The sequence below is a fragment of the Thamnophis sirtalis genome, unplaced genomic scaffold, assembly GCF_051295495.1.
Source record: "Thamnophis sirtalis isolate CommonGarterSnake01/CBP01778 unplaced genomic scaffold, rThaSir2_p1.2 scaffold_4, whole genome shotgun sequence".
Taxonomy (NCBI): Eukaryota; Metazoa; Chordata; class Lepidosauria; order Squamata; family Natricidae; genus Thamnophis; species Thamnophis sirtalis.
Window position 1 is genome coordinate 12,674,590 of NW_028261384.1, and position 20,340 is coordinate 12,694,929.

The window sequence follows — 20,340 nt, forward strand, 5'->3', positions numbered from 1 at the left end:
GATATGAAATGGTGAGTTGATTGCACTGTTGGTAGCTGATGCATAAAACCTATAGAAAAACATATAGAGAACCTTCCCTCAATACCCTTATCTTATCTGGCTTACAAACTGTCAAATAGTTTGGAGGCTGAGGATGGGAACCTTTTGATTACTATCTCCTCCCCAAATGCATTAGGTGCCCCTTCAGCCCATTCTTAATGGGATGAGAATTTTGGATGGGAATACTAAAGGGAAATTAATAGCACCTTTATATATGATGCAACATTTGCGAGCCAGTAGGGAAGGTAAGTGAATACCACCCCTGCCTAAGCATACCCTCTCTTCTTCTGAGCTTAATGTCCATTTGACTCTTCCTGGGGATTGTGGCAACAGGCTAATGTCCAAACCAGGGAATCCATTCCCTACTGGCACAAGGCTGGAAAAAAGCTCCCATCAAACATTTTAAAGGTTTCTTAAGTAGCAAATCTGCTTCCTGCTTCCTTCCTTCAATAAATCATTGAAAAGGTGGAGATCACCATGGGACCTAGCCATACTGAATTCCACTCAGCAATCTGTTGACCTTCTCCCAGTCTGTCTAACAAAATACCTTTCCCCAGGAGGGGAAGGTTTGATTCTCCATTTGTGGAAGCTAGAACCTGATGTTTTTGTGCTGGTGGTAACAACTGAGGAGCAGATCTGAAAACGCCCCAGATCATCAATGTAAAACCTTGGAAGCGTACTCAGTAACAGAGTTGGCACTACTAGGCTTGGATGTAAGGTCTGTGTGTGTGTGTGTGTGTGTGTGTGTGTGTGTGTGTGTGTGTGCGTGCGTGTGTGTTTGTGTGCACATGTGTATGTGTTTATGGAAAACAACAATGGCTAATGTCTTTTTGACCCAGTAGATTTCAATAGGAACCTATGTGGAAGACTACAATCACTTCAAGAGGAATGCTCCAAACTATTGATAGTTACAGCATTGAGCCAGTTTAAATCAAAGCTGAAGGAGTCAGAATGCTTGCCTGGCTCTCTCCTGTGCCTCTTCTTCCTGCTGACCACTGCAAATACAGATAACAACCTACCTGCATTTCAGCTATCAGAATGCCATCACTGAATAGTAGTACAACTGTGGGATTATACACACAGACACACACCACAGTGTTACTGAGCAAATTGCTACCTCATCTATAAATTTTCTTCCTGTAAAACAGGAATAGTTGCAATCTCCTGTATAAAGTTTCTGTAAGCATACACTGTACATTTAAGTTGTTAAGAAATACAGTTTATATGAGAAATACTTATTTAGAAAACAAATCCAACTGCATTAATAGATTTAATATGCTTTTTAGGGTACAATCTTCATAAGATCTTTTCTTTTTATAAGAGATTATGGAGAGCACCTTCTCTAAGCATGGTATTATAAAATAAATCTGTGGCAGACCATGCTTTAAATAATAGAATTAAAGGCAGAAATCTTTAGTAGGAAAATCAGGCAGCGTGATACCTGCACTGAAGAGATTTGTTCATAGCCAATAATACTATCCATCTAATCCTCAGAAATATTTGCATGTTGCCTGGGAAGCATTCTCATTTTCAGAATGTCTTCATAATTTTCAGTATTTCTTAAGTCATCCAGCTTTTCTTCCAAATGACCAATGAGAAAAAAACAACCTGGCACCTAGCTAATGCACACCATTATTTTTCACTGTAAAAATAAAACCACATCTCCCTTCTTAGTTCACGAAGACTGATAGCAAGGAGGCACACCTGAACTCTAGCAGGGAGAGACTGGGACAAGGCAAGAATTTTCATCAACAGGAAAATTTTCTGCCCTGCAACTCCAGCATTTTGTACTGTAAAACTGTCTTTGCAATGCTAAAAGCAAAGTGGAGCTGAGTCAAAAGTTAATTAGCTCAGCTGCAGAAGGTAACTGTATAAAAGGGGCTCTAGCCAGGCAGGTGGAAAGGGCCTAAGGCTTATTAGGTAAAAGTGTTTGATCTAGTGGAATAATACAATAGAGTAAATAACTAAATTGCATATTAAAGAACAGGCATTATCTAACACTAAATACAAACTGAAATGAAATCTATCAGCAAGCAAAAGATGTAAATTTCATGTGTGTGTATGTATACCATCTGTGTGTACACACACACATATACATATGTATATGTATGGATGAATACACTCATATATGAGTTTCAATCAATAAATGGTTAAAAAAGCATGGTCATGGTTTTACAAACACAACACAGCAATAAAAGACTTCATTTTCCAATTGGCAATCCATTTACACTTGTTATCCTTGGCACACAAAAAAGTCATTTTACTGTTGCAGTGACATTTAAGTTTGCATTGAAAGTGTGTATGGAATGCAACAAATGTCTGATGTTTCTATATCATCCTAGATTTTATAGCAGCAGATGAATTAAAGGGTTCATCAACTCAGACTTGAACAGCTTTATTTCTGAAGATAGCTTGAGGCTTTATTTATTTATTTTTATATTTGTGCTCTCCATAATTCAACTTATCCATTAATTTCTATTTGGCTCATTTTGTTGTCAAAATGCTGGCTACCTGGCTAACGTATATGTATCTTAATTTTAAAATTATAATGCTAACTTTTCAAATATATGAATTATGACATATATCAAAAAGCACATAGTAATAATGGCTTCAAATGAATTTCACTGATTGGAACTTTTTGATTATAAAAGCAGTGTCATTTCCTTCAAATTTAGTTCTTCCAGATTCACTAAAATGTATAATTAAAGCCCTGAATATTTAGTATTATTTTAATAAAATATATACATACATACACAAAGAGAGATGAAGAATTGACTAGGAAAAAATGATTAGTCATACAAACCAACCCTTGGTTGAGTAAAAAGAAATCACCATGCAACCATCAGCAACCAAATGTCAAAGGTCCTTAGAGGCTCAGAAAGGGGGTTTCCTTAACGTCCCTGCAGCAGTCACAGTTTCCAATGATCACTTTTGTGACTATGCAACTGGGCTTATATTACTAGCTGCAACATCACAAAAATGACACTGGCAACTGCTAATTAGCTGGCAAAATAAGAATTTGACCATTTTTAAAGTGAGCAGTATTAATAAATGCCATTGCACACAGCAAGCAATGATAGCATAATATATATTTTAAGCAAAGCCCTCACGTGTGATGCTAATTATCTTTTAGCTTAGCAGTGTCTCTTTAAAGTGTAAATGCACTCCCTCTGGGCTCAAGAAATATTTAATTACATACTATCAGTGCATGACTAACAAGCTGGTCCCGAGTTAAAAAGCTTAGTCTATTGTGCAAAATGAAATTAGGATTCTGCAGCCATTAAACTGACCAGTATTTTGAGAAGGAGCAGCTTCACCTTTCAAACACTGCATTCTGTCTGGACATTTTAAGCTTACTGAGGGGGGAGAAAACCCTTCCTTCCTTCATCAATATCTGAGAGCACAATATTTCAAACAGTGAAGAGCTTATAATCCTTTAATTCATCTATTTAACACAGTACAACCTATTCAACACAATAGTCTTTAGCAAGTAGGAACAAAAAAAGCACAAAGTAGTTGTTTTCACAATCCAACGGAATCTGCTTAATTAAAAATATATATAACAAAGAAATACATCTGGGGCAATTTTTTCTTGGTGATGAATTATGATTCTAGGGAATGGGCTGCCTATATTAAATGTCTCTATGTACAATATACTTAAAAATAAATATGACCAGGTTAAAGAGAAATCAAACCACATCAAAAATAGTGATGGGGTTGGGTTGCATTTTGTAAGACTAATTTAAGAACCTAATTCTATTATAAGGCATTATTTTTTCCAGAGTGTAGAATAATTTAAAGCCTTTACTGTCATTGTACATCATGTATACAATGAAATTGGTTATAAGATATTAAAATTTTAAGATATAACTGTAAAACCAATTCTACTCAAGAAAGAAAATTAAGATTGATGAGAAATTAATATTAATATTCCTTAAAATTGCTTTTGGCACACAAAGCAGTATTTCATCTGTTTTGTCTTTTTATAAGGTAATAGAATTATAATTTAAAAACAAAACAGAACTCATCCCCAAACACTTGTGGATAATTTGTAATGAAAATAAAAAAAATCAATTTTACTAAAAGGATACACTTGATTGTCTGATAAGATGAATATCCACAAAACTTTTAATAGCTTACTTGCATTTTTTTTCCTTTTAAATCCATATTGATTTCTTCAAGTCACTCTTTTATTTCCTTCAAATTTTCATTACACATGGAAGAACCTTGCATAAGACTTGTGGATTTTATCCTTAGACACTGCAGTAAGAAGCAATTTTAGCCATACCATATCTTAGGACTAGCATTCTGCTTATAGATAAGTACTGACTATTAGTTGGCAAATGTCTGTTGACTGGAAAATGAATACATGGAAAACAGCAGCAGAAGATAGCTGCTGTAATACAAGAAATGTACAGCACAATGACTGTGAATTGAATCCAAATTATTCATCAAGCTTATATATTATCTATTTCAATTGAGAAATTGAAAAATTTCTCAAGATTTTGATTTTGGGCTCTCAAGTCACTATGGATTCTTAGACCCCCACATGGACCTTCTCTGTGATGATCTTAAGACTGCTCATTGATTTAAATAATTAAATTAATGTTATGTGGATGAAGTACTATGTCTTGTGTATATGTAACCTTTATCAATAATAGAAAAGTCTTTGAGAGAACATTTATAAACCATCTAGATTTTATTAATCACTATGTATTTTGATGTACATCATGTTTACAAAGTGCTAATTCAACATGCTATGTATTTATTTTAATTCTAACAACATTATTTGGAGAAATTTCAATATAATATATTGAAACTTGCACATTTCAATATAAGGTACTAAAAACTGTGTTTTTCAATGAACCATTCTGGGATTTTAATGAATTTGACTAGATAACATTTCAGTGAACCTTAGAACTGATTCCTAGTGGAAGGGGAGGCTTAGATACAGATAAGAGGTTCAGAAATTATTTAAAATATTGAGATATAAAGAAAGAAATACTAATCCATTGTCCCAAACTATTTTTACAATCACTTTAAAATAAATGAAAAAGAATTTAAATGTCATTAAAATAACCAACAAAACATGAGTGGGAAACACTATTACATGTGGGTGAATGTAGTTAATGATGTGTCTGTGCATTACTAAGAGCTTGATGCTCAGATCAGTACAAACAAGAGCTTTGAACCTGTCTTGGGAGCTGATAAAGAGGTTAAATTGGGTAGGCTTGTATAGAAAGAATCTCTGTATAGCGTTTTTTCTAATCTATGGAAATTCAGCCTGGAAGTATAGAACTGGGTGATGCTTAAGTATTCACCTGTCAATCTGCTTCAAAATAAAAAACTTTTGCATCTCCATTAGGCCCAGTCATCTTAGCTGTGCTTTGATTATTCTATACAAGAAAGTATATTAGAGTTGAAGTTGCTGAATCCCTAGAAAAATAGAACAATATAACATTGCCATATGAAAAATGAGTTTTACCTCGAGACAAATATAGTAGCTTCGGTGTAAATTGTCATGACATACATAGATATCTCCACCTAATATGCTTGTTGTATATGCCTATTTAAAGAAAAAAAACACCTTGTACTTACATGGAACTGTTGATTTAGTTTTTCTGCAAGTGCATTAATTATGATGTTAAAAGTCCCAATTAGCAGTTTAATTATTTATACTGGGAATGTTGGCTATTTATATCTACAGCAATGTTTCTCAATTTGACAATTTGAAGATGTCTGGACTTCAAATCCCAGAATTACCCAGCTAACTTGGTTGGCTGGGGAATTATAAGAGTTGAAGCCAATACATCTTCAAGTTGTCACAGTTGAAAAACATTGGTCTACAGCAGGGGTGTCAAACTTGTGACGTCACATGACATATTATATTTTCCTTCATTAAAATGGGGGTGGGCATGGCCAGTGCATGATGCATCCGGCCAGTAGGCCACAGGTTTGACATCCCTGGTCTACAGTATTTATAACTCAACTATCAACAGTTTTTAGAAGCAGTTGACATTCAAAATATTGGCTGACTGGTTTTAGGACAGTGATAGTAAATGGATCATTCTCTATGCCACATTTTACTATGTGAGACACTAGAAAATAGCATATTTTGACCAAGGAGGAGGAACAATATATTAAAATTCCCTAGTCACAATACATTTGTGCTCTATGTAACAAGTTAAGTCCATGACAGAATTGTATCTGCCTCATCACCAACTATAAATTGCTTAAATTATTTTCAGGCAGTACACAATTCTTATAACCATTCTTTATTTTGGGAATTAAATAATTATTTCTACGGTACCTGCGAAAATCCAGAAGAGATCTTGTAGATGCAGGAACTTGTTGATCATGCCAGGTAAGGTAATGGAACTGGGTTACTGTCCTAGTCTCATTGCTTTGAAGATTTTTCAAGTAAAAACTTCTTACAAGGAAATCTTCACACCAGATGTGTTCAGAGACCAGATTTACCTATTATAACATTAAAAAGTACAAAACTGAGTCAACTGTAGAATATAACTAAAATATAAACATTTAAGTGAACTTAATAGGGGCATGACTGAAAATGTTTCAAGTCAAAATGAAGTACACTGTACTTCACTTAAGGGTTTTAATGGGAATTAAAGTAAACAATATTTTTGATTATTTGCTCTGATAAAAATAATATATCTTTTGCTAAATACACTTACTATATTGTATATGGTGATTGCTGAAAAAGTTAAATAGTAGGTATTGAAGAGTTACGGCTTCCCTTTTTATGGCAATATATGTAACATCACAATCTTTCCTACAAATTATTAATCTAGTTGTTCTAAACAGAAAATGTATAGGATGTTGGAGAGAACGTTAGGCTTACAAATAGAAATATATTTCCTATTTAACTCATTAAGGAGTTTAGGAAATCTAGCTTCTCTTAATTTATTCTATCCCATCTGAAATAAATATTAAAATGTTAAAAGAGATGTTAAATATAGTCTTCCACCCCCCCTCCCCAAACAAATGAATTAACTAAACTATTTGACTTAAATAAAATGTAAAACTATATGATAAACTTTTTAAAATAAGATACATAGATACATTATTTGCTCTTGGAAAAGTAATAAGGCTCAAGATATTTGCCAAACAGCCTCTTATAATTTAAAAAAAGTTTGTATTTCAACCACAAACATTTGTGCTGCAATAATGCTCAATTCTAAAGTAAATCTTTGTAGATGTAAGAGAGCATAGCTTAACTTGCAACACCTTAAAAAATAGAATAAATAATGGAAAGAACCAGTGGTCAAACTTAGCACCACAGTTTAGGTATTCCTAATATAAAATTTCATATATCCTTGCAAAAATGAATATTACTGTATTTCAAAATACTACTGAGGCACTGTCATGATTTATACCACATGTAAAAAAAGTTAAGCAGAAACTAGTTTCTGTTAACTTTCTTAAATCCATATACTGTAACGTAACACAGTATCTAAAATTGGAGACAGTACAGCGAGTTCTTGTTTAACAGTGATAATTGGGACTGGAATTCCCATTACTAAGTGATGCTGCTGTAAATTGAAATGTTATGGGCCTGCATTGCTTAGTGACGGCAATCATGGCAGTTTCTGTTGCTATTGTTAAGCAAGTTTTGCAGGATATTAAACAAGGACCTTCTTGTAACTTCCTACCGGCTCTCAACAACCAAAATCAGTAGGGAAGCCAGTCAGAAGATGCAAGTCCCAGGCAGTTTGCAAGCAGGTCTGTAAATAGGTAAGCAGCTGCTATGGTTAAAATAGGGTGCATGCGAGTCCAGTGAGATGTGACTGCAATGAAGCTTTGGACGGCTGTTGTGGGGATGCTCAAGGGTGCGCTATTGTCAGGTGTGACATCAGCACAGCAAGGCTTGAAATGGTATGGTCAGGTGCAGGAGAGCATGTGAGGGTGCCCAAGGAGCTGCTGCAGAAAGATATGAATGGAGCAAGGTTTGAGGCCACTGCTGTTAGGTGCAGGAGACTTACCAAAGTGACTGTGATTTTTCCTGCCCCATTGATTTTGCTTGTGGGAAGCTGGCAAGCAAAGTCACAAATGACAATCACATGATTGTGGGATGCTGCAATTGTCATAAGTAACGCCCAGATCACAATTATATAAGTATGGAAATGCTGGGATTACCACAACTTTAAGGATCAATTGTGAGTACCACTCCTTCAGTCCTGTTGTAACTTTAAAATCACATTGCATGAATCATTGCTAATTGTGGATTATCAGTAAGGGAATCATCCTCATATAAGACACAAAGAGAATTTGTTTTAAGGGTACATTTGAATGTATTAATTCTGTTTATGACAATATTCCTTATCTAATAAAGAAATAAAGCTGAGAGGAATAGAAAAATGGCCTAAATTGTAAACCAACACTCCCTGAAAACATTATAAAGGTAGAAATAGAAAAAAAAAAGTATTATCCTCAAGACAAATTCCTCTTCCCCCCTCCCCTGAAATTTTGGCAATATAAGACCTAATAGTGGGTTTGCTTCTTCCTCATATGCAAAGATAATGCTAGCTCAGGCAGACAGGAGTAAGAGGAAATACTGTTGTATTCAATAGTTAGGACAACTTGACTTATATATGTAAAATTACTAGAATTTTCCCATTAATTATCCAGCATTCTTTGCAACATAATCACAGAAAATAAGAACCTTCCGTGGTATGTTATATATAATAGTAATAATATGTTATATAGAGAACAAAATCTGCAGGTGATCAAATCAACCTTATATTGCAAACAGTGGTTCAGGCAAAGGTTTTTTTTAAATGTAAAAAAAAAAAGAAATCCTTTATCATTAGTTTATAATTAATTATAAACTGAGACAATGGTCATGAAAAATAAGCTGCACAACCCAGCCTTCCTTGCTGCCTAGGAGTGATGTATAGATCAACAAACTTGGTGATTATAAAGCTGTTTATTCCTTTAGAAATTATACTCATCCCAATCTAGCATCAAAACTAGACAGTATTTTTAGCTCATGGTTACAAATCTTGGCAGCAAAAATTTGCTCCAATTTGCTTTCCAAAGAAAGTTGCTGTGATTACATTAAAGCAATATCTTGAAACCCCATCCCCTCTCTAGCCTTCTTTCTCTCCCTCCCTCTGTATATAAATAAACAAGTTTAACTTAAACAAATAATTTAATTATCAAAAGAATAGAAATTTTTGAAACGTTGTGGAATTTATAGTAACTGTTAAATGTTTATAAGCACTATACTATTATAAATATTAATTCCCTTCTTATTTGTATTTTAAAGTCTTGGAAAGAAAAAGCAAGCTTAAAAAATCTTTTGTACATTTATTTAAAATTGGAACAAAACTGTTTTTCAGCTGAACAAACTATCAAATATTTTCAATGAAATTAAAATGATTAAAAATCATGATAATCTTTAGTTCAGTTTCATATTTTCCTCTATACAAAACCACATGCTTACTGTCAGATTTACAAGCAAATATTTTCTTTAAATACCTCATAGATATGGTAGAGATTTGACCCTTCATCTGGCCAATAGTGGTAGCACTGTTTGAGTCCATTTTCAGTGAGAGGGGTCAGCATTACAATAACCACACAACCATTCTCCCAGACCATCTGCAGACAATGAAAAATACCATGGTTACACTTTGAGTGCCTAATTACTGCATGCCGTGTGTAATTACTACACTCAGAAACACAATTGAAATTTATTCCATTCACAGGAAATGTATTTCATTTTCATTATACATTTTTCTATGCAGCTGCTTTCAAATAATTGAATAAATGGAATCATATCTTGCATGTTCACATGAAATATTAAAGAATGTCCAAAGAATTTCTATAAATATTTAGATATATTTGTATAAATATTATATGTATGTATGTATGTATGTATGTATGTATGTATGTATGTATGTATGTATGTAGTGTAATGTAAATTTTATATATTTCCTCAAAATACATAGCTACTACCAATACCAAAATTAGAGAAATTTCAACTATTTAATTATTCTGCTAAATTAAAGTGAAAAAAGGGCAAAGATTTCCAAGATATTATTTAAAAAGATATTAAAACAAGGCAAGACAGTATTTCCAGATAGCTGTTGAACAAAAATCCTCCACTGAATTCTTAAGAATCTGCGTAATCATTCATATCTGCATTATTATGCCAGACTTTGATGCTATATTTGTATGCAGTTTTGGTTGCATTTTTATTAGCATATAAAATTACCTCATGAAAAGGAAACTGATCTTTGTGCAAAGGGTCAAATTTATTCACAGAAATGTTTATAAGCAATTGCACTGAGATGTAAATAGAATAAACAACAAAAACAGAGTGTATGGATAAACAGCATAAAGAGGTTACATTCAATTCAAAGATTATTTTTTTTGTTCCATACAGATTTATATTTGTCTTAATTTCATTTGATTTTTATTACATTTTCAAACAAATATTTTGCTTAAAATACTTGACAGCATTAAGCAAAGGCAAAACATACAAATCTAGCAATGCTTGAAATTAATACTTTTTTTCTTTTTTGAAACATATCTGCCTACATTTAACTCTGCAACAGATTTTCAAAATTTTGTTGAAATATTTGACTGTGCTTACATAACAGACTAACCCAGTCCCAGTCACACATTAATCATAAAAGGTAAAGGTTCCTCTCACACATATATGCTAGTCATTCCCAACTCTAGGGGGCGGTGCTCATCTTTGTTTCAAGGCCAAAGAGCCAGTGCTGTCCGAAGATGTCTCCATGGTCATGTGGCTGGCATGACTAAATGCCGAAGGCACACGGAACACTGTTACCTTCCCACTTGCATTTTTATATGCTTTCGAATTGCTAGGTTGGCAGAAGCTGGGACAAGTAAAGGGAGCTCACTCCGTTACACAGCACTAGGGAACCACCGAACTGCCAAACTTTCTGATCAACAAGCTCAGTTTCTTAGCTACTTAGCCACCGTGTCCCCATCACAATAATAATAGATCTATACAATTCTTTAACCTTAATCATAGTTCCATCCATTGAATATGGCAGCACACAATCCCAAGGACATCTTTGGGGACATATAGAGTTTGTCCCAGTTCCATCAGTCCCAGAAATCCTTGCATCAGGAAGGAATGGACTTAGCTTTATTTTGTGATGACATCTTCCCATCCACAATATGTGTGTGTATCAAAATAAGCATAGTGGTCATGGCAATATGACCATACCTTACTCTTGCTTGAACTATTACCATGGTGAACGGCACAGGACAATAAAAAACAAGGACAAATAGACTGAAAAACAGCTTCTATCCCAGAGCAGTAACTATACTGAAGTCTACTATATAGTGTAATATTAATGCAATACCAGAGGATTTCAATTCAATTGTATAGAATGTGAAAAATGTGTCTTTTTGTTTTATTTTTTATGTATAATATACACTGAAGATGGCATTTAATTTTGTTGTATGAGGTGCAATGACAATAAAATAAAATAAACTATTTTGTACACATTGATGTTGTTCACAGATATAAGGGATAGAATCCTTATAAGGATACTCTGAGTACCATATTTCCTGTTTTGAACGTCTTCCTGATGCAGATATGGCTGCTTCTTTCTCCTTTGCCAGGGACGCAGCAGCGAGTGTGGCTTAGGCAACACAACATATCAATATTTCAGAAGAGCTTCTTCTGGTTGCTGGGGTTCTTTGCTATGAGTTTCACAATGGAGCATTGGGTTTTCATAACAGTTCATCTCTTTTCTTTACAGATATGAGGTATGGATTTAACTATTACCCACATTCTAGAATTTAGGATTCATACAAACCAGGTGATTGGGAACATAATTGCCCAAACACAAATTTAGATTAAGCTCATTTCACCCCCACTTGCTTTAATGCATTCACACATTTCTCCATAATTAAGACCTGGGTATGGGACAGAAGCAACATTGGTTATGCTGTTGGTTGATGACTTGAGCTCTTAATGGTCACTGACCATGGTATCATTCTGGATTGGCTCTGAGGAGCCAATATTACATCATGCTGATTCTCTTCTCCTCAGTTCAGTTATAACCAGTGGTAATTGGAGGAGAGCGATCACATTCTTAGCCCCTATTTCATGGGATCCTGCAGGATTGGGGGTTCTTTCCTATCCTATTCAACATCTACATGAAACCACTGGATGGTATCATCAATTATTATGGAGTGAGAGGTCATTGATATGCTGCTGACATTCAACTATACCTTGCTGCCCCTGCCTACAGAATAAGTGATGCTGTTGACATCACATCCTGGAGACCCTGGGGACCTAGAAGGGGAGCAAAAAGGCTTCAGCTGGACACTGACAAAACTAAATGGCTCTGGCATTTGGGACCATTCAGTTCATGGATTATGCCATATTTGGTACTGGACAGACTTGCATTTTCCCAAACAAACCCAATGTGTGATCTGGGATCCTCTAAACTGGAACAGGTGGCAATCATGGCTATGAAGCCTTTCGTACAGTATTGTTTTGTGTGCCATTTGCACTTGTTCCTGTACTGGGAGGCTCTGCTCACAGTCACTCATGGCCTGGTCATTTCCTGTACAGTAGTATATCTACTGCAATATGGTCTACAAGAAACTTGCCCTTGAAGAATATCAGAAAGCTTCAGCTGGCGCCAAATACAGTACGACAGACAGTTATGTGTGCCCTTAAAATGGCTCCTGTTACAAGTCCAATTCAAAATACTTTACCTCTGCCTCCATGGCATGGTGCCAAGTTATCTGAAAGACCACCTCCATTCATTATATCTACCCATCCCATCAGATCTAGCTTAAGAAGGATGCTATGGGTCCTATCTAGAAATCTGGTGGGAAACAGAAGATGGGCCTTTTCTGCCTGCACTGGGCAACATCTTCCTGATGTGCAATTGTCCCCATCTTTGATATCCTTCTGGAAGTCTTTCAAAATACGACTGTGTCAGCAGTATTGGTGATCTCAAGGAAAACATAATCCAATCAAGATGGCGCCATTGTTTTAGCACCTATTTTTCTACTATCTTGCTGTTAATACAGCTGATTTCTTTTTAATTGTTTTAATATGACAAATGAGTATGTTACATGTTCAGCAGCAAATACTGTATGAGCTTTCTGTCTTCATAACCAATTGCACAAAAATGGAACACTAAACATTTCAAAAACTATACCCAGCTTCATTAATTTACACACTTGAAAGAATAATCTATATACCTTACTTTTAAGCTATTAGTACTAACCACATGCACATACGAAAGATTGGACAGAGAAGTTGGTTTTTCCATCATGTCACAATTTAATATGTCTTTGGAAAATACAAAAGCTCAATGAAGCCATTACAAAAATGAGGGAAACACTGTTTTTATGAGTGCAATAAAAGCACAATGATCTAGGTCATAAACTAATCATTGAGTAGTTGCTTGTGTCACCCAAGTGTAACATTATGCAAGCCTACTTATTCACAGAAAGGAAAAGGAATTCTTACAGTTTGGCAACCCTTCTTATTGGCTAATATATATATATATATATATATATATATATATATATATATATATATATATATATATATATATATATATATATATATATATATATATATACATATATATATATATACACATACATATATATATATATACATATACATATACATATATACATATGTATATATATATGTATGTATGTATGTGTGTATATATATATATATATATATATATATATATATATATATATATATATATATATATATATATATATATACATACATACATACATACATACATACATACATATATATATATTTCATTATAGAAGCTGCCTCAAATCTCTTAAGATTTCCTTTGAGCATAAATCAAAATGAAGTTAATTTAAACAACAATTTTGAAATTACCCTGGAGTATAATATTTCTTATATGTCATTTTATGAAGCAGCTGACACACAAAGTTAATAATATTGTGAATTCCTAGACTTCCATCACAACTATATGTTAACACTTTGTGCCTATAATTTTTCTTTGCTTAAAACAGAAGAATCTCTTAGCCTACTTCCTTGAGCTATTATTTGAGTAATACAAGTTTTCCAGCTTTATGTATTTCTTTCATTGTTTCAAATAACCTCATTCAACTCTTTGTTGGCCAATTTAGAGGGTTTATTTATTACATTTATAATTTAACTGTCTGGAGAGGTAAAATAAGGAGAATTTTTTTTGGGGTGGGGTGATTACATTATCTGAAGCATTCTAACATTAATTCATTGTTTTAGGGCAAGAACATGAAATGTTATGCTAAAAATCTTATCCATCACGCTCAGTATTTTTCTTTCTTTTAGCCCTTAAAAAATTAATCTAAACCAGAAACAAGTATACCTTTGGGATTATTTGTCTGAAAACGGCATTGTATCTTGATGTCCCTCTATATGTGGGGGGGAGGGGAACTACCCATTTTAGAATGACACAATGTGGGGATTGCTTTTTTGACTCTGATGTAGGACATTTAATGGAACCTTCAATTTAATTTGGTCACAGTGATATGAAGATGAAAAGAGTACATTGGCTTCCTCAACAGATCTTAACAGGCTTAGAGCCCAAAAGTTGACTCCAGATATATGTGAAGTTCTCCACTGAGTTCAAAATCTGAGTCATCTTAAATACAACTATTGCCAACAATTACCCCAAAAAGAGAGCAATATTACCTGGTATTTGTGATTTGTATGCCAAAGCTTTTGTTTTGTCACCACCCATTTACTGCTTTAAATTGTTAAAGTAATGTAAGCAAGTAGTGATGTTGCAAAATTATTATTTAATTTGCCTATGATTTTTCGAACAAATGTGAACTTCATGCTTAATACACATTTGAGTTTTTCAACGTTCAGATAATCAAAGAACAGAAAGAAATATAATTTTTCATAATATTACGGATGTTCAAATTCAAGCATCTGGAAAAGCTAAATTTTATAGTAGAGGTGTCAAATTCAATGCCTGAGGGCCTAATCTGGCCTACCATACGGTTAGATCTGGCCTGCAAGACTGCCTGGAAACAGTGAAACAGTGAAGGACCGGCCCATGGCACTTCAGCCCCAGCCCAGGTCTGCCAGGCACTGATCTAAAATTTGGTGGCGGCCATCTAGACCAGAATGCGGTCAGCCTTAAATCCACAGGGCTGCCCTGAAGCCACTGAGGGACTGCTGCCATCCCATGGAGGCAATGGATCCCCCCAGTCCCATCTGGGCCACCACAGGTGCCCCCCCTGATGTGATCAATGTTGCGCTGGCCACAACTACCCCAGCCATGCCCCCCGGCTCTCCTAAGGTCAACCCAACCCTGATGCAGCCCTCAATGAAATTGAGTTTGATACCTTATTGTTCTTTAAGCTAAGATGTATTTAATCATTCTTACTTTCATAATTTATGCCATATTTTATAATTAGGGAGTTACATAGATTTACTTATGACCAATTTGTAATATATTAATCCACAGAAATAAATATGGGCTCAACTGTGATTGTAAAATATCATACCGGATATATGTCCAAATGAAATTATGATAAAAAATATTATGGTGTACACAAATGTTAATGAGCATTTTATGGCTATCTTAAAATTTACTTGAAGGCTACTTAATTTTTTTGAAGAATATAAAACATGTAATCATATTGTTTCCTTAATTTTCATTTAAATCAGAGAAGTAATGCCAACAATATCTCCTGAATTTCTAATTAGATGTAGTAAAAAGTGTCGCACAGTAAATGAAACCTTTATTAGCTTCATGTACAGTCACTTTGATTCAATGACAGCCCCATGGAAGTGATGACTGTGCATGCACATATATGCAAGCCCACTGACATATTTGAAAGTATTTGTGTGATCTTTGTAAAATATGAGACTGTTTTAATGATGTACCTCAATCGTAATCCAGGTTATGAAGCTTTAAATGATTTGCAAAACTTGCTACTTGATTAAATATTTGGCTCAGCCTCAGGTTTCAGACTTTTGTTAAGACTTTGCAGATGTGGGGCCTTTTGTTGCTTTGAATTGTATTCATATTAACTAGCAATTATCATGAATGAATGGAGTCAAAAACATCCTAGAGAGGTTTAGGCTATCAACTAAACTACATAGCATATCACTGGAATATACTGATGCACATTATTTATTTTAAACTAAGCAATACTGTCAATTCTGAATGTAATAATTTACATTTTTATTTATTTAGAAATTTTAAGTACTCGTTTAACTTTTCATTATAAGCTCACATCTAACATAATTTTAAATGTTTAGTAAATGTATTTGTGTTGAGAACGACAGCTATATATGAATACTGTTTGCGATGGCACCTGGCTTAATAGTGGGTATGCCAAATAGTTCAAATTCAAATAAAAGAATAGAGGATAGAAACAAACATTTATGTCACATTTTGCTGTTTTCCAAGAACAATCCTTTAGGCCAAGAGGGAAACTAAGGCACACAAATTAATCCTGGCTACAAATCAAAGCACCAGGAAAGAGAGAATGCAATATGATAGAAAAGCAGAATTTAATTATTTTCTTTTGCTAGACTAACTGGAATACATACTTCAAGAAAACAAAATGAGGGAATAAAAAAAGAAAAAACAACAGAACAATTATAGAAGCAACAGATTTGTGAAAGCTGTTAGCCCTCTGAAATTAGTTTTTAAAATGAACAAAATAGCCTATTTGCACTGTCCCCAAAACAAAATAATGCTTCCTACTGCCATTCTGTACATTCCTGACTTTATTGCATCTCAGGCTCCATACAAAGAAGCCAAATGTATTCACTCACCCTCTGCCTTTGATAACAGTGACTCAACAATAATTAAACAGAAAGGCAAAGGCTTAATTTTTCTTATTTTTCCCAATGAAATAAAACGCCAGTCAGATCATTATATATATTCTAATATATAATTAGAAAATACATCATTGACTATGAATTTCTTTCACTGGACATCTGACTTAATGACTCATTTTGCTTGGGGAAAAATGTGAAGCAAAGCACTTTTCCTAGGTGCCTTGACATCTGTACTTGTGGCTCTCTGAAGGAAAGTACTAAGCATGCATATCCATTTCCTTGAGATATTTAATTACTAGGAACCACTTTTTTGGGGGGGGGGGGCGATTCTATGCAAAAATGTACTTAAATGTAACTTTAAATAAAAGAAGATACAAAATGTTCTTTTCCATTTTCCCCCTAAATTTAAACACCCATCACACCAGTCTTCTCTTCTATTGATAGCTGTCACTCAGCCAACACAGGGGTTGGTCATGGTTGATAAAGCTCAATAAAAATCTGAAGAACCTAGGCTTTTCTTCCCTTACTTTAAAAAGTAATGTATTATAAACTCTAAATTCCTAAATGAATTAGGAACATATAACCTAAAAACTCTCATAATACAGCCAATCCAAGATGGTACCCTACAGATGTGTTACAAATTGAATTTTCATAATCAGCGATAATTGTGAGGTGGGAATAGGGAACAAGAAGAGTCACAGCAGTTTCATGACACAACCCCTACCCTTTTTGTACACAGACAGTCCTTGACTCAGAAGTGGGGGCCCCAAAGAAACAACCAGCAGACTTTTACAACCACATGGAATCAATGTAGCACACCAATCAAAGCCCTCCAAAACATCTTAATAGTGTTAAACCGTGTTTCTTCAGTAGCACAAGAAAAAGAAGGAATCATCTATAACTTACAGCCATGATGGTGAACCTACGGCATGTGGAGCCCTTTTTTAGGGCACACAAGGCGCTGCCCTGCTGATTTCGACCTTCACATTTTTGCTGTTTTTCACCCTCTAGAGGCTTACCTGAAGCCTCTGGAGGGTGAAAAACAACCCAACGTGCAAACAGGATATTTGGGAACGGACTTCCTCTTTGTGTGCTGGGCCGTTTTTCATCCTCTGGAGTCTTCAGGCTTCCCTAAAGCCTCTGGAGGGCAAAAAATGGCCCAACACACAAACCGGAAGTCGGAAAATGGGCCGCTTCCAGCCTACGGAGGGCCTGCAGAGGGAGGGGGGAAGAAGAGGCAATTTTCGCCCTTCCCAGGCTCCTAGAAAGCCTTTGGAGGCTGGAGAGGCTGAAAAATGGGTCCACTGTGCCATCATGTGCCAAAAGCGGCGGGTGTGTGTGTGTCACGTGCGCATGTGCAGGGGGTTGCATGCACAGGTGTGGGTGGAGGGCACGTAGAATTATGGGTGTGGGCATGCGCCGACGCACTCTCCCCGCTTTTGGCATACGATGATAAAAAGGTTAGCCATCATTGACATACAGTGTAAGCATTATAAGACAGACAGGCAAAAGACTATGCATCTGTGCATCTATGAACACCAACTAGCAGTAAAAAAAAATGATGAAAACTCCTTGATTTCACAATGTGCAGATAGAGTTAACCAAAGTTTCAACTGGAACACTGTGAACATTCCAAACCTAGCTAAATTTTAAAAATGTTAGATAATTCCTTAAACTAAGCCCTCAGACAAATCAGTCATCAATAGACTCATAAAGATAAAGCACATTTACATATGATTCAAAAGATACAATAAAAAAGCTAAAAAGGAAAAATAAATCAGAATACCTCCTTGCCAGCAATCAATACCCAGATAAACTGGGATTAACATCAGGAGCAACAGCAAACAAATAATCAAGCAACAAACCCTAATCAATGAACTACTAACTCAGACAAATCATCAAGCAGTGAACAACAGCCTAATCAAGGAACTACCAAGAAGAAAACAATATCCCCACCAATACCAACAGGGCACAACAGCAAAACTCACTCCTTTCTAGCATTGACGATGTTACCCAGTTAAGTAATCAAATGGCTGAAAGAAAACAAGAAGTTCAGAAAGTACCAAGGATTCCACAGTGAGACATCATATGACCACATCACTTCATAACCACAATCTCCATACTTCTCGTTGCTCTTGTTAACTGAGAATCATAGGTCATTAAATGAATATTCCCCCCCCCCCCCCCATTCAAGCCATTCTGAGATTGGTTGCTCCCAGTCTGAGCCTCAGTAAGGTAAGGGACTTTGCTGGTTAACAAAACAGCCACAAAGCAGTGCAACTCTGGGAAAGCTTGTCAGGCATTGGGAATCAGCAGCTGCCCCACCCCATTCCAGCTATAGACACGGATGCCATCTTGTACTCTCCTGCTCCAGCTGACTTTTGCTCTCTTCTTGCTCTGGCTGCTAACAAGACATGCCTGGCCTGCTGGGTCAGGTTGGAGCTGGGCTTTGTCCTGATGCAGTGGGGGAAAGCCAAAAAGCAACTGTAGAATTGAAGTGCACTGGAACTCCCTTTCCTTTTGCTGCTTTCGGTTTTTCTTTTTTTTCTTTTTAGGAATACAAAGCCATGTTCTGGCCAAGTGTTTTTGCAAAAGGACTGCTATTTTTTTTTTGCAGTGCAAAGCCAGCCATATGTTGGTCATGCCTCAGCTGCAGTGGGAGCAAGATGATGATGAAGGTCAATTGGGGCCACTTAACACTGCACTTAACAATATTGTGGAATTCATTTATTTATGGCAACCAGAAATTGGTAACTGTTGTAAGTTGATGTGGTCAAGTGATTTTGCCTGTAATGACTTTGATTTCTATTGATAGAGTTGCTGGTCCTAATTACAAGGAAAAAAAATTAAGTGTATATGCTGCCCAGCTTTTCAGAATGACATGGGGAACATATACATTCAATAAATAAATAAAACTTTGAGCAAAGCTTTTCATCATGCATCTGGTTGTGTCCATTCTTCTGACTTTGTTCCATCACTTCTGCTAGGTTCAGATATCTCAAATGGCAGTTTAAATATTTTTCTATTTACTTTATACATCTGTGGCTAACTTTGCTTCAAAAAAATTCATATTATTAATTCTAATAAATGAATCATATACGGTATTTAGAAAAAACTCATTTGTGACCTGGGAGGGCATATTTTGATCTGATAATTTCCTTCCTCCACATCAATTCAGAATACTCTGAAGTAAGTCTATGTAAATAAACACATAATCACACATATACGCTAGCAAGCTTATGTTGATATTCTATTTGAAATTCACATTATTGTCAATATTTAACATGGTTTAAATACAAAGTTTTGCAAATGGAATTTGCAAAAAAAATCAATTAATGGTAAATTTACCTGCCAGAAGTCTGTGACAGTAGAAGGCAATGCACCCTGAGCAGCTATATATGCAGGGTTTCTAGGATCATGGTCCATCTGTGAAAAAAGGAGACGGGGTAGGGAGAACCTAATTAAAAGGGTTCAACAAGAGAGAA

General features: G+C 35.3%; 1 protein-coding gene across 3 annotated transcripts in view; it reads right to left on the reverse strand.

The window, feature by feature from the left end:
* The window catches only part of PTPRN2 (protein tyrosine phosphatase receptor type N2), a 722,783-nt gene that overhangs the window by 36,379 nt on the left and 666,064 nt on the right, over nucleotides 1-20,340 (reverse strand). For 2 of the 3 annotated variants that reach the window (XM_087712495.1, XM_087712494.1), the window contains 3 exons: nucleotides 20,204-20,281; nucleotides 9,541-9,660; nucleotides 6,350-6,516 (listed from right to left, as the gene is read on the reverse strand). In XM_087712495.1, coding sequence (XP_087568621.1) covers nucleotides 6,350-6,516; nucleotides 9,541-9,660; nucleotides 20,204-20,281 — 365 coding nt within the window. Of the gene's footprint in view, nucleotides 1-5,418; nucleotides 5,436-5,524; nucleotides 5,606-6,349; nucleotides 6,517-9,540; nucleotides 9,661-20,203; nucleotides 20,282-20,340 lie in introns of those variants that run through there. The other variant, XR_015696316.1, reaches the window with a different exon arrangement.